Raw genomic sequence first — 14575 nt, 5'->3', positions numbered from 1 at the left:
GAAAGTTTAGAAGCTTCATCGCGTCAGGGGAAAACGCCATCGCTGACACAGTAAGTCATTGGGATGTGTTTAATTATTCTTTTACCGTGACATATTAGATTCCAAGATAGAGCTTTAGAGTACATTTGTGATTTCATTTTATTAATGTGTATGGTTTTTACAATCCTGTTTTTTCATATTTCTGTTACCATGAGTCAGAATAGTGAGAACATTTCAAATGTCTTGATGGCAGTAGATGGAAATGTTTCCGCAATTATGAGATGATAGGAATGGATTGATTATATTTTATCAGTGAATTGAGTGTGCAGTTGAAAATAATAATGCAAAATGAAAAAATATTGATGGTCCTTTAATTGTTTTCTGGATTATAGATTCATTGAGACAGTACAATCAATAAATGTTGTAATTAATACTTTTCAAGTCTCAGTTCCGATGTAGTCTATTGCAGTATTTCAATAGTGGCTCCTGTGTTGCAGTCATAGCATCTCTCTGTATTTCCCAGGGCTCTGACCCTGGCCATATAGGCTCCTCTGCCGGAGGACGGGGGCTCCAAACCTTCCTCCTGCTGGATTAGTGAGAGCGAGAGAGAGAGAGAGAGCTAGAGAGAGAACGAGAACGAGAACGTGAGAGAAACAGAGAGGATTCAGCATGGGGTCCAGCTCCTCTTCCTATGCCCCAAAAACCATATATCTGGACGTGGATGGAAAGGTTCAGAAGGTGGGTTCTCCTCTATCAGGTTTATATTATCTCTATTTTCCCCATTCCTTTTTTGATAGATTTTTTCCCCCCGATTTCTAACTGTTACTAATCTCTCTAGATAAGGTAGGTCCACCTCTTTATGAAACCTCACAAACTAATTGTCTCTCTTTTTTTCCCATTCTTTTTATCTTCAAACATTTTCTCGAAGTGTATCTATTATTCTCCGGATCAGCCGACTTAACAGATTGCGCCATCAGCTATTTTCTCTACCGTAGCTAGTCAGCATACTTGAAATGAAGTAGTGAACACCAAGATTGAATCTCTTATTACCTGTCCATGAGTTCCATCCATTTTCATTAGCGCATATCCTGGTTGACCAGAAAAGGAGATCCACAGACACAGTATCCATGTTCTTCTCTCTGTGTGAGAGAGGATGTACTCTGAGCTCGTCAGTGGGAGTGCTGGGGTCTCTCCGTGGGGACTCCTGTATCAGAGTTAGACTCTTATCATAGACAGCATCCAAAGTACCTTGTGTGATTACATCTCTTCGATCATTGAGGTCCCTGGCTGCAATGATGGAGTCGACCAATAGACAGACTGGATGGTGAAATGGTGTGTGTTTTTTTTTCGAGTAATGGCAGGCTACACTTAGAATACAGTATGGTTTGACTACTGTAAGAATCAGGTGACCAAATCAAAGTCATATAATCTCTACAGGTGTCTAATGATATTGACACAATATGGCTCCACGGTTTTTGTTGGTTCCCACACACCTAATCTTGTGCACCAGTCATTCTGTGCACCTTGTTGCCTGTATTCTCTATTTTATTTCTACATTTGTGGTGAAAAAGTTGTGAATTCCCCTCAAAACATGAGTCAGGTGTGAGGCCTCTGAAATAGCTGTGTTTTCAATAAACCAAGAGGTGGTGTGACATTGTGTTTCACAGGTGTTTGTGGCATACTTTAAACGAGCACAGACGGTGCCACCTGTTGCTAGCATGTTCTATGTCTCCATTGTTTTCTACTCCCCCCTCAGTCTGAGGAAAACTAGAGATGGTCCCGTGTGGCTCAGTTGGTGAAAGCTCGTTTCTTTCAAGGTTTTCGGGTTAAATTCCCACAAGGATCACATACAGGAAAACGTATGCACTCACTGTACTGTAAGGAAAACCAAAATTGTTTGGTGGACTAATTCATTATCAAAGGGGGAAGAAACAGAACGTGATATTTGTGAGGGTAGAAACATCACTAGCCTACCCGGTATGTTCTTGTTATCGCAGCTCCCGGGCCATTGCACTGTAATCATGTAATACACATACTGTAGATAACAATATAGGCTACTGTGTCTCATATTTGCTCTCATCATATGCTTCAACATCGTGGTGATCACCGACTCAGTCAAAGGTTTTCCAGGGCGCGCTCTCAGAGCATGCGCACAACAGCTGGCATGCATATTCACGGGCATTTTCAACCTCTCCTCGTCCCAGTCTGTAATCCCCACATGTTTTAAGACGACCACCATCATTCCTGTTCCCAAGAACTGTAAGGCTTCATGCCACAATGACTACCGCCCTGTAGCACTCACATCTATAATCATGAAGTGCTTTGAGAGGCTGGATATGGCACACATCAACTTCATCATCCCAAACACCCTAGACCAACTCCAATTTGCATCCCGCCCCAACAGATCTACAGACGACACAATCTCAATTGCACTCCACACTGCCCTCACCCACCTAGATACGTAAGAGGAATACCAACGTGAGAACGCTGTTCATTGACTTGAGCTCAGTGTCAAACACTATTGTCCCCTCCAAGCTCGTCACCAAGCTTAGGACTCTGGGTCTGAACACCTCCTTCTGCAACTGGATCCTGGACTTCCTAACAGGCCGACCCCAGGTGGTGAGGGTAGGCAACATCACCTCCGCAACGCTGACCCTCAACACGAGGGCCCCACAGGGGTGTGTGCTTAGTCCCCTCCTGTACTCCTTGTTCAACCACAACAGCGTGGCCACGCACGACTCCAATACCATCATCACGTTTGCTGACGACACGGAGGTGGTAGGCCTGATCACCAGCGACGATGAGTCAGCATACAGGGAGGAGGTCAGTGACCTGGCAGTGTGGGGTCGGAAACAACCACCTCTCCCTCAACGTCAGTAAGACCAAGGAGCTGATCGTGGACTACAGGAAAGGGGTGGGGCAAGCACTCCCCCATCCACATCGACGGGGCTGCAGTGGAGCAGGTCAAGTGCTTCAAGTTCTTCGGTGTCTAAATCACTAAGGACTTAAAATGCTATGGGCCCTCAAATCCTCAAAAAGTTCTACAGCTGTACCATTGAGAGCATCTTGACTGGCTGCATCACTGCTTGGTATGGAAATAGTACCGCCCTCGATCGCATGGCACTACAGAGGGTGGTAAGGACAGCCCAGTGCATAATTGGGACCGAGCTCCCTGCCATCCAGGACCTCTATATCGAGCGGTGCGAAAGGAAGGCCCTGAAAATCGTTAAAGATTCCCACCACCCAAGCCATTTAGACTATTCTCTAGTGCTGAGCGATTAATCGAAATGTCAGTCATTTTTCCATGTCGGCTCAATTACTTGAGTTCCATTTCATTCATTTTTTTTGGTGTGAGAACAATGCGCACATTGCACTGCAGTTTCTTTAGAGATATATCAGATCATTTGCCCGACCGGTGCGATGTAGTAGGGAGTTGTAGTTTCCAACAGTTCTACATAGTTTATTGCAGAAAGAGTGATAATTAACCACAATGACCATTATCCATTGCGGGGCTAAACTTCTCCAGTCTGTGTTTCATTTACGCTATGTAGGAGACAGAAGAATGTGAGATCAAGAAATGGTACGTAGAGAGCAGTTTCTTCAAGAGGTACCTCTACGTGAAAATACATGATCTAAGTGATTGATCGTTGGTATTCAGCAGTCATAAAAGCGTGCTGTATTTACCTTGAAGAACTACTAAAATAGTGATTTTGTCAGACAGCATAGGCAGCAGCTCTATAGCGGTGAGATGATGACTTGGAACGAAATAATAAAGTCATCAAATAAAACAAATAGAATATACACAACTGAAATATTTTATTAAAGTAAAGTAATGTGAATAAATTATTGTTAATAGGTGATGAGCAGGAATGGGCAGTCACTACCATGGGACTTTCATTAATTGTTTTAATCTGTGTTGTTACAGCATTCAACCCACATAATGCATAGTGCATTTAATGTTGGAAAAAATTATTGAAACCGAAATCAAACATTTTGATACTTAAAAAAATATATATATAATCCAAAACAGAAACAACAAAACACTTTTTGTTCTACTTTGTCATTTTTACATTGTTATTGATTGCTGCATTGTTGGGGTTAGAGCTTGCAAGAAAGGCATTTTTACATTTAAGTCATTTAGCAGACGCTCTTGTCCAGAGCGACTTACAAATTGGAAAGTTCATACATATTCATCCTGGTCCCCCCGTGGGGAATGAACCCACAACCCTGGCGTTGCAAGTGCCATGCTCTACCAACTGAGCCACACGGGACCATGTCCACACAGGACCATGTCACATACTTGTGCATGTGACATTCAAACTTGAAACTTCTCTTATAGAATGTTGCATGTTATACAATGGGTGGATTTAATCCTGGATGCTGATTGGTTAAAACCCCTTTCCAGCCTGTGTCTATTGCGATGTTGCATTTGGTAGCATTTCAAATAGCAACTGCTTCTCTAATGGATATGTCCTCCAATTTCTTCGGCTCATTAAATCTTGAACGCATTCCCGGAATAAAAATGGTAAATTCCCCCGGCATATTTAACCCACTTAGCACAAGTGAATCCACCGGATTTTGTTACCTTTGTACACCAACTAGCCTATTTCTTCAAGTCTGCTTTGATTTTGAATACATAGAGCCAGGCACTTAGTAAGCCCAGTATACTTGTGATGACACAAACCCCTGTTGTTGTGGTCGCATAGAGTGGTTCAAGTAGAGACCTGAAAGTGACACATGTCCATTCGAGGGCTCGAGAGTTTGAGGGATTGTCTACTGCATCTGCTTGTGCAAAAGGTCTTCAAGTTGTTGGAGGCTAGCCAACATCGCAAGCTTAGATACACTTTACTTGACAATGAATCTCAGACAGGCACAATATGAAACGAATATGTGTGCCATCAGTATACCACAAATAGGAACTAACATTGTTAATGAAATGTATAATCTGTTTGGACATTTCTGTGTATATTGCTGTGGTTTACAGAGAATGATACACACTCTCTCGCTGGGTTGATGACGCAAGTATTTGTTGCTAGTATGTTGATGGAGTGTCGTATTATCGACGAGTTTGGGTTGGTCCCTGACAAGGGTAGGCTACACTGGGTTGAGTTCACACACATTTTCAACTGCATGCCTTTGTGATTTAGTCCTCAATATTTGAACTCGTAACATACAGGGCTCACTTGAAAAAGAGATCTTAATGTGACTTCCCTGTTTAAATAAAGGATAAATATCTTTAAAAAAAACACTATTGTTTTCTACCCCCACTCTTTCCACTGTAGCCTTTTTTTTTTTTTTACAACAGACTCTTCTCAGGCTGTTCTCAGGTGGCTTGAGATGCATAGGGAGACGGACGACTCTCACCATTCGTCTGCCTTTTTTCCCCCAGGTGGTTTTCAGTCGGCATTGTAGCCCATGTGACATCAAGGAGCTTCTTTGTTCCTCGTCCAACATCCCCAGGTCAGTGACATTTCAGCTGCGGCTGCCTCCTTCCCTCGTCTCTCTCACCATTCTCTCACCATTCTCTCACCATTCTCTCACCATTCTCTCACCATTCTCTCACCATTCTCTCACCGTCACACATCAGTCGAAAGTATGCATGACACACGGCACATTTGTTTCAAGTTCACCACAAACCTATCGTCTCTCTATCCTGACTGAGCTTCGTGAACGATAAGTCAACTACAAGTAAACACCAAACGACAAGCATCGCGTGTGTTGTGTTTTAGAGCATGTTAACAAGAAATGTAGGTTGCAATCTTAATGGATCCCTATACAGTGCACTACTTTGGTGCCCTGGTCAAAAGTAGTGCAATTTGGGAATAGGGTGTGCTTCCTGGAACACATCCTTATTATTTATTATTGTTGTTCCCCCTCCGTAGGAATACTGCCATCATGATGGTGGATCTTGAAGGGGCTCTGGTGTCCATAGACCCGACCATGCCTACCAACTCTCCCAAGTAACACGTCACCTTTACCCTCATCACCAAATCTCAATGATACAGTATTTGCTCTATTGAGCTGGGTCATAGAAAAGCATTCCTGACCGTTGTTAATCCAAGGAACGCATAGCCTATGTACCGTGTGTTGAAATACTTTTCAAATGTGATGTAATCAACGACTTGACGACTGACGTTGGAATGTCACTGGCATGTTTTACAGCTCCTTGTACAAAGTCATTTCTTTGTCCACCGGTCAGCTAGGAGGTGACGTACCCCATCGCGATATTTCAAATTCAGCATCACTTTTTTAACCTTTGACCTTTTAGATCTTAATTCATTCTTTACTCACATCACTCACATAAAAGCTATCGCAACCAAACTTAAAAAACAACGTTAAAACAACTCTGGGTACTAAACGTGATTTTTGATGACTAGAGTGATTGCTTTTTGTTTGTGTGCGCCCACAGAGAAAGAAGACATGTTTCAGAACGTGTTATCTCAGGTGGCAGAGCAGTTCAGTAGGTAATTGGTGTGTTTATGTTTCACTGCAGACAGAAGCATTCCGCTTTAGCCTTTTCCCTTTCCGCAGAAGTACCTCTATGACACCTAGGGCCTTTTCAAACAAACCCCTTTCGCGTATTTTTTTTGCAGGGCTTTCCGGATCAACGAGCTGAAAACTGAGGTGACCAACAGACTGGCCATGTTGGAGAAAAGAGTTGAGTGTATGTGCAAGTTTTTTTTGTTTGTTTGACTATCGGTGTGTTTCTCTCTTTGTGTGTGCGTTGCTTCACTGTTACTGAATTCACCATTTTAGGTACTAACAGTCGTGTTGTCGTTACAGTGGAGGGACTGAAGGTGGTGGAGATTGAGAAGTGCAAAAATGACCTAAAGAAACTACGAGATGAGATGACATCCAGAGGAGGAGGGAGGTACGATGACCTTTAACATAAATGACACTCACCAAGCCATGCTTCAGATTTCTTAGGATATTCTATAGTAAGACTTTTATGTTGGTTTTAAAATGTTGTTGTGATTTAGAGGAATTATACAGCTAGCAGATTAATGATACAAATATGATGTCTTTTCTCCCATCTCTTCAGAGTTGGGAACTGTCCCTGCAAATACAACTTCTCAGACGACGGGAAGAAACTTAATCCCAGACGTGACGTCCCAAGTTATCCAAAGGTACGGAATTAGGTGATTCTAGTAATATACAGTAGGCTATACGTTTTTTTCTCAAACCTAAAGATATTAATCACTTTGACATCATTAATCCTAGAACTGAGGCTGTGACTTCCCTCTCATTTCTACAGTACACCTTATCCCAGGAGACTATTGAAGCACTGAAGAAGCCAACATTTGATGTCTGGCATTGGGAACACAATGAGGTTAGTTCTCTTGAGATTCATCTATCATCTGATATCTATCATAATTCCATCCAGGCCTATATAATCACATTTTCGTAGTAAAACATTTTGAAGTATTTTCTCTACACTCAAAAACGATCTTTTAGTATTTTCTTCATGAGTCCAATTGTGCATGTCAGCAATCATGTTTTCAAGATAGAACACTTGCTGCGCCTTATGATGATGCGTGTAGTGTTCTTTTAACTGTGTCTTTGATCGGTGGCTTAGATGCTGAGCTGCTTGGAGTACATGTACCATGACCTGGGATTGGTGAAGGAATTCAACATGAACCCCATCACTCTCAAACGTTGGCTGGTACAAGTAGAACTGTATAAAAGCAATTATCTCAATGTGCAAGTGACATGCAATTGATATGAAACAATGGCTTCCAAGAAGAGAACCTAAAAGTATTGATGACCATTTGGATAGTTTGATTGACAGCTTTCTTTCTCACAGCTGGGCATTCAGGAGAACTATCGCAGCAACCCGTTCCACAACTTCCGCCACTGCTTCTGTGTCAGTCAGATGATGTATGGGATGATTAACCTGTGTAACCTGCCGGTAAGAAACGACGGTACTAATATAATATAACACGTGCCATTTACCAGACACACATGGTCTATAACTAGGGTCCAGACTTTTTTTCCTGGTCAGGTCAGGTGGTCAGGAAAACCTTCTGGCACCTTGTATTAGAGATCAGAGACATTAGCACGTTCTGTGTATGTTCCTCAGGAGAAGATGACTCTGACGGACATGGGCATTCTCATGACAGCTGCAGTGTGCCACGACCTGGACCACCCCGGCTACAACAACACGTAAGCGCCCAAAGGTTCCTACTCTGCGCCTCAGTTCCCACTGCTCTACAGCCTTGACTTAGATCGCTGAATAGATGTGGACGACAGACACAATACGGATGTTTCGGAAGTCCTTCAATTCTGTTATTACATCGTGGAAATGGTCCAATCTATACTTCCAGTTTTGATGTGAGGTCGGGAGTTCCGCCCTGGCCATGTGACATGGCCAGGGTGAAACTCTGGGTCCTGGTGATTATAGGCTTCCCTGGTCAGGTCATGTTGTCAAGGAAAACTGATTCATGTCACAGAGGTTTATTTTGCCTGTCAGGTATCAGATCAACGCTCGCACAGAGCTGGCCGTGCGTTACAACGATATATCTCCCCTGGAGAACCATCACTGCGCCGTGGCCTTCCAGATCCTCTCGCTGCCCGAGTGCAACATATTTGCCAACGTGGAGTTGGAGGCCTACAAGCAGATCAGACAGGTATGCGGTGACCTAGGCTAATGCACAGTGATTCTTTCTGCATACCAAATGGCACCCTATTACCTACATAGTGCACCACTATTGACAGAAGTAGTGCACTAAATGGGGCGGCAGGTAGCCTAGTGGTTAGAGCTTTGGACTAGTAACCGAAAGGTTGCAAGATCGAATCCACGAGCTGACAAGGTAAAAATCTGTCGTTCTGCCCCTGAACAAGGCAGTGTTCTTAGGCCGTCATTGAAAATAAGAATTTGTTCTTAACTGACTTGCCTAGTTAAATAAAGGTAAAACAAAAAAATATAGGGAATAGGGTGCCACTTAGCATACAACCTTTGTCTTTTTGCATTTCCCTCTCTCCAACTAACCACAAGATGTTTTGAGGCAGGAGGGGGATTTCATAATTTCTGATGATTCCATCTCCCTTTACAGGCCATCATTACCCTGATCTTGGCCACAGACATGGCCCGGCATGGAGAAATATTAGACTCCTTCAAACATAAAGTGGACAGCTTTGACTTCACCAACGAGGAGCATGTCACATGCGTACGTATTGTACATCACATGACATCAACTGACTATGTATACTGTACATCAAGATGTGGCAAATAGGCATACCTTTGTTCAGGTATAGCCTCAGCAAACGACAGAAACTAGGAGGAGTGCACTATATCAAAGACAGGGATGGAAAAATAGGGCATACCCAAGAAAGACTTTGAATAGTGGCCTGGAGATACACTATATATACAAAGGTATGTGGACACCCCTTCAAATTAGTGGATTCGGCTATTTCAGCCACATCCGTTACTGACAGGTGTATAAAATTGAGCACACAGCCATGCAATCTCCATAGACAAACATTGGCAGTAGAATGGCCTTAATGAAGAGCTCAGTGACTTTCAACTTGGCATTGTCATAGGATACCACCTTTCCAATAAGTCAGTTGGTCAAATTTCTGCCCTGCTAGAGCTGCCCCGGTCAACTGTAAGTGCTGTTATTGTGAAGTGGAAACGTCTAGGAGCAACAACGGCTCGGCCGTGAAGTGATAGGCCACACAAGCTCACAGAACAGGAACGCTGAAGCACATACTGTGGCACGAAAATAACGTCTGTCCTCGGTTGCAACACTCACTACCAAGTTCCAAACTGCCTCTGGAAGCAACGTCAGCACAAGAACTGTTTGTCGGGAGCTTCATGAAATGGGTTTCCATGGCTGAGCAGCCGCACTAAGACCACAATGCCAAGTGTCGGCTGGAGTGGTGTAAAGCTCTCCGCCATTGGACTCTGGAGTAGTGGAAACGTGTTCTCTGGAGTGATTAATCACGCTTCACCATCTGGCAGTCCGGTCTGGCGTATTCCAGGAGAACACTACCTGCCCGAATGCATAGTGCCAACTGTAAAGTTTGGTGGAGGAGAAATACTGGTCTGGGGCTGATTTTCATGGTCCGGGCTAGTTCCCTTAGTTCCAGTGAAGGAAAATCTTAACGCTTCACATACAATGACATTGTAGAAGATTCTTCCAACATTGTGGCAACAGTTTAGGGAAGGCCCTTTCCTGTTTCAGCATGAAAATGCCCCCATGCACAAAGCGAGGTCCATACAGAAATGACTTGTCGAGATCGGTGTGGAAGAACTTGACTGGCCTGCACAGAGCCCTGACCTCAACCCCATCGAACACCTTTGGGATGAATTGGAACACCGACTTGCGAGCCAGGCCTAATCGCCCAACATCAGTGCCCGACCTCACTAATGCTCTTATGGCTGAATGGAAGCAAGTCCCCACAGCAATGTTCCAACATCTATCAGAAAGCTTTCCAGAAGATTGGAGGCTGTTATAGCAGCAAAGGGGGGATCAACTCCATATTAATGCTCATTTTGGAAAGAGATGTTCGACGAGCAGGTGTTCACATACTTTTGGTCGTGTAGTGTTATGTGATTGTAATGGAGCTAAGAATGTACTGTAAACTCACTCCACAGCTATCTGGAAATGTTGCAGACGGAGATATCGAACTAGATCTTTTTTGATAGCTCAAACGGTTGGTATGTTGTCAAGGAGGGCAGTCACGTGTGTCTCCAAGCAGAGGATCACTGGTTCAAGCCCGATACAGGTACAGTGGAAGACAGGGACAGGGGAGGACGCTAAACTGTTAGCAGCACACGGATGTCCGTTCCATGATGTCAGTCCGGTCCTATCCTATGGAATAAAGCCAGAGGGTTCTAAGATAAAGTGCCTGTGTTCATCTCGATTGCTCCAAAGCCTTTTACCACAAGTACAGTGCCGTGAAAAAGTATTTGCCCCCTTTTATGATGTTCTCTACTTTTGCATATTTTTGATTCTGAATGTTATCAGATCTTCAACCAAAACCTAATATTAGATAAAGGGAACCTTAGTGAACAAATAACACAACAATGACATACTTATTACAGGTTCCCTTTATCTAATATTAGGTTTTGGTTGAAGATCTGATAACATTCAGAATAAAAGAATATGCAAAAATAGAGAAAATCAGAAAGTGGACAAATACTTTTTCACCGAACTGTAGACCTTTCCTGAAAAGTCACACTAGCTAGCCAATGCTAAAAACGATGGTTGTGTTGCCATAATGCACGGTGAAAATGACTCTGTATTCCTTGTCTGTATGTGTGCAGCTGAAGATGGTTCTGATCAAATGCTGTGACATCTCCAACGAGGTCCGGCCAACCGAGGTGGCCGAACCCTGGGTGGACTGTCTGCTGGAGGAGTACTTCATGCAGGTGACCTCAATCAAGTCTAATCATGTCTAATAATAATAACGTCTAATAATGTGTAATAAGAAAGTCTAATAATAGTGAGTCTAGTAATGTGTTGATTGGATTTTTGGAGTGAAAACGGGTTCAGATGTCACTCTTGAAGTTGTGCATGCTTTCTTGAGAAGGGTAAAAATCGTTGACATTTCGGCCATCTTGGCCTTCATCGGGACGAATCTGTCGATAAGAACGATGTCATGAAAGAGTGGGGTGACATGTACAAACCCTCCTGTCTCCGGAATTGACAGAGTGACAGGGAGAAGACTGAAGGGCTGCCTGTGGCTCCGTTTATGGACAGAGACAAAGTGACCAAGCCCACTGCCCAGATCGGATTCATCAAGTTTGTCCTCATCCCAATGTTCGAGACAGTCCTGAAGGTAGGCGTGTGTGTTTTTAACTACAAAGCAAATGACAATATAGACATAGTGTGTAAGTACAGTATGTGCGTGGCAGTGTTGGTGTTTGTGCACACGAGCGTGTGTGCATGTGTGCCGCCTGTGAGTGTTTGTGTGTGCTTCCGTTTGTACACGTCTCTTATATTTCATGACCTCTTGAAAACAATGCCAGTGGATAATTGCATATTGACTAGAAAAGGCTGCAGTCCTGAATACCTACCCACCAACCTCCCCTGTGTGTGTTGCAGCTCTTCCCCCAGATTGAGGAGATCATGGTGCAGCCTCTGAGAGACTCTAGAGACCACTACGAGGAGCTGAAGCAGATCGATGACGCCATGACAGAGGTATGAAAACAGTTCACACTTAATAATTACAATGTCCTTCAGGATCGGGGTCAATTCCATTTCAACTCCAGCAAATTCCAATTCCCGATTTTCCTTGTTGAATAACATTGGACAGAATTGGAATTTCTTATTACTCACGATCAACCAGGGTATTTGTATCCTGGGGTGTGTCCAACCACTTTCTAACATAAAGGTGTGTCTTTTGTTCAATGAGGCACAGAAGAAAAAAACGGAAAATATGTCATTAGGAGGGAAGAAGAAGTAGGCTTTGCTGCTGCTGCGAGCACAGTGGTACTGTGTAAGTAACTGACTCTGATTGGCCTGTAGTGTTAGTCCTGAGTGCCCCCTCTCTCTTCTGCCTCTCTCCAGTCTGCCAACAACAACACTGCTGCAAGCTAGTGAGCTAGCTATAGTAGGACCGCAAAGTTTTTTTCTACTACGACCGCACAATATTTTCATCACTCTGAATTTGCTTTCGAAAAAAGAACTGAATAAACAAAAAGAATCAGCTCAACTCTACTGCATTCAAAATTTTTGTTTTCACAAAAATAACAACAGACTGTTGAGTACTTGGAACCACTAGCAAGATTAGGCTCTTCCGTTGAAGACGACGTTTATAGTTCAAATATTCAGTTCTATAGTATTCCCCTCCAATTTGCACCAATCAGTCCTGGCCCTTGGGAGGGAGGGCACTCACCTCAACACCAAAAACGAAGCGGGTCATTTACATAGACCTGCAGCCAAGTGGCAAAAGCAAAGTGGTGAAAACGTTGTGCTGTCTAAACGTCATCAATGTGTGTAGTGGGATTCGTCACAAACTCATTGATAACGTTTTGACGACCGAATGGTATCTTCCCCGTCTACGATTTTACAGTTTTTCTCTCCCATTGCTGTGTGTGGTGTTGCAAGTTCATAGTGTGCACGATTTTCCACAGCGAAGAGCATTGTGATGAATGGAGCCAAATCACAATCAAGAATGCTTTGTCCTCTTATTAAAACACATTGTATGTGTGCGTGTGCATGTGTGTGCGTGTGTCACTTAATCAGAATCCTGTCTCTGGAGAATGCAGTCTGATATCCTGAGGTGCTTGTTTCATTTTAGGGCTCTGGCTCTCGTTTTATGATCCAAAAATTCAAGAAGGTCGTGGGTCGTCCTGATCTGCGTCTTTGAAGACAAGATGGAGGGTGAAAAGAGTTCTCTTCTACACACTGAGCCAACCTCAGACGACATGAAACCCCCTGGTTGATCTCCACTGTTTTGTTATGGACATTACAGAAGGACAATGGCTCTGTTTCAATGTCCACGCTAGCATACTACTTAGGAAGAATTAATGTATCAGGTACATTGGAGAGATAGCCAATGTGTTTTCTTGGTGTAGTCTGTATTTATTTATTTTTTTTCATTTTTACTGTAATTTCTGAAAGCTAATTGGTCATTGTAGGTATCAATTACTGTGTTCACACAGGCAGCCTATTTCTGATCTTTTTTGCCCAATAATTGGCAAAAGATCTGATCTGATTGATCAAAAGGAAAATTGGTCTGTCTGTGTATACGCAGCCTATCATAATTTCGGAGTGACAATTGGTCATTGTAGGTATCAACATGCCATATTTTCTGCTTTCTGTTTTTAGCCACACTTGTTGGTGTTGCCTATTACAAATAGCAACTAAGTTGTATGAACACTCTCTTTTCCTTTTCAGTTCTCCTATTCAAATGCAAAACTGTTTCTGAAACCGTTTGAATAAATTGACTCTCGATTTAAACATGTCAAGTACACAGCATATTTTTTTTTTTTTTATTTATTTTTTTTTTTTAAATTTTATCCCCTTTTCTCCCCAATTTTCGTGGTATCCAATCGCTAGTAATTACTATCTTGTCTCATCGCTACAACTCCCGTACGGGCTCGGGAGAGACGAAGGTCGAAAGTCATGCGTCCTCCGAAGCACAACCCAACCAAGCCGCACTGCTTCTTAACACAGCGCGCCTCCAACCCGGAAGCCAGCCGCACCAATGTGTCGGAGGAAACACCGTGCACTCGCCCCCCTCAGTTAGCGCGCACTGCGCCCGGCCCGCCACAGGAGTCGCTGGAGCGCGATGAGACAAGGATATCCCTACCGGCCAAACCCTCCCTAACCCGGACGACGCTAAGCCAATTGTGCGTCGCCCCACGGACCTCCCGGTCGCGGCCGGCTGCGACAGAGCCTGGGCGCGAACCCAGACTCTGGTGGCGCAGCATAGCACTGCGATGCAGTGCTCTAGACCACTGCGCCACCCGGGAGGCCACACAGCATATTTTAACATAATTCTGAGGGTTAAACATTATTCCAACAAATTCAACAAATTATTCCCCGGTGTGTGCACTGAATTAATTTACATAAATTCATATTTTGAGGTTCGTGTAATAGCACATCCATTGTCGTGCAATATATTCATTCTGAGATACATGTTG

General features: G+C 43.5%; 1 protein-coding gene and 1 long non-coding RNA gene across 4 annotated transcripts; one reads left to right on the top strand and one right to left on the bottom strand.

Annotated features, from left to right (window-relative positions):
• Positions 1–333: 333 nt before the first annotated feature.
• Positions 334–2198, bottom strand: LOC139549263 (uncharacterized). Its single transcript, XR_011669854.1, has 2 exons — positions 1030–2198; positions 334–598 (listed from the first exon to the last, which is right to left on the bottom strand). It is a non-coding gene; the product is annotated as an uncharacterized lncRNA (long non-coding RNA).
• LOC139549262 (high affinity cGMP-specific 3',5'-cyclic phosphodiesterase 9A-like) lies at positions 596–13893 on the top strand. Of its 3 annotated transcripts, none has more exons than XM_071359525.1 (19): positions 596–717; positions 5369–5439; positions 5862–5939; positions 6142–6185; positions 6389–6443; positions 6573–6643; positions 6763–6850; positions 7022–7106; positions 7235–7309; positions 7556–7642; positions 7784–7888; positions 8060–8142; positions 8450–8606; positions 9033–9146; positions 11249–11353; positions 11635–11763; positions 12030–12125; positions 12346–12423; positions 13228–13893. In XM_071359525.1, the coding sequence occupies exons 1-18, from the start codon at positions 649–651 to the stop codon at positions 12388–12390; spliced, it is 1557 nt and encodes a 518-aa protein (XP_071215626.1). In that variant the 5' UTR covers positions 596–648; the 3' UTR covers positions 12391–12423; positions 13228–13893. The 3 variants fall into 3 exon arrangements, with proteins under 3 accessions (XP_071215626.1, XP_071215625.1, XP_071215624.1); XM_071359524.1 differs by having other exon boundaries at positions 12340–12423; XM_071359523.1 differs by lacking the exon at positions 12346–12423.
• Positions 13894–14575: the final 682 nt, after the last annotated feature.

The sequence above is a fragment of the Salvelinus alpinus genome, chromosome 22 (genome assembly GCF_045679555.1).
Source record: "Salvelinus alpinus chromosome 22, SLU_Salpinus.1, whole genome shotgun sequence".
In the NCBI taxonomy this organism is placed as follows: Eukaryota; Metazoa; Chordata; class Actinopteri; order Salmoniformes; family Salmonidae; genus Salvelinus; species Salvelinus alpinus.
The sequence above is the reverse complement of the archived record's forward strand: the minus strand, read 5'-3'. Positions and strand labels throughout refer to the sequence as shown.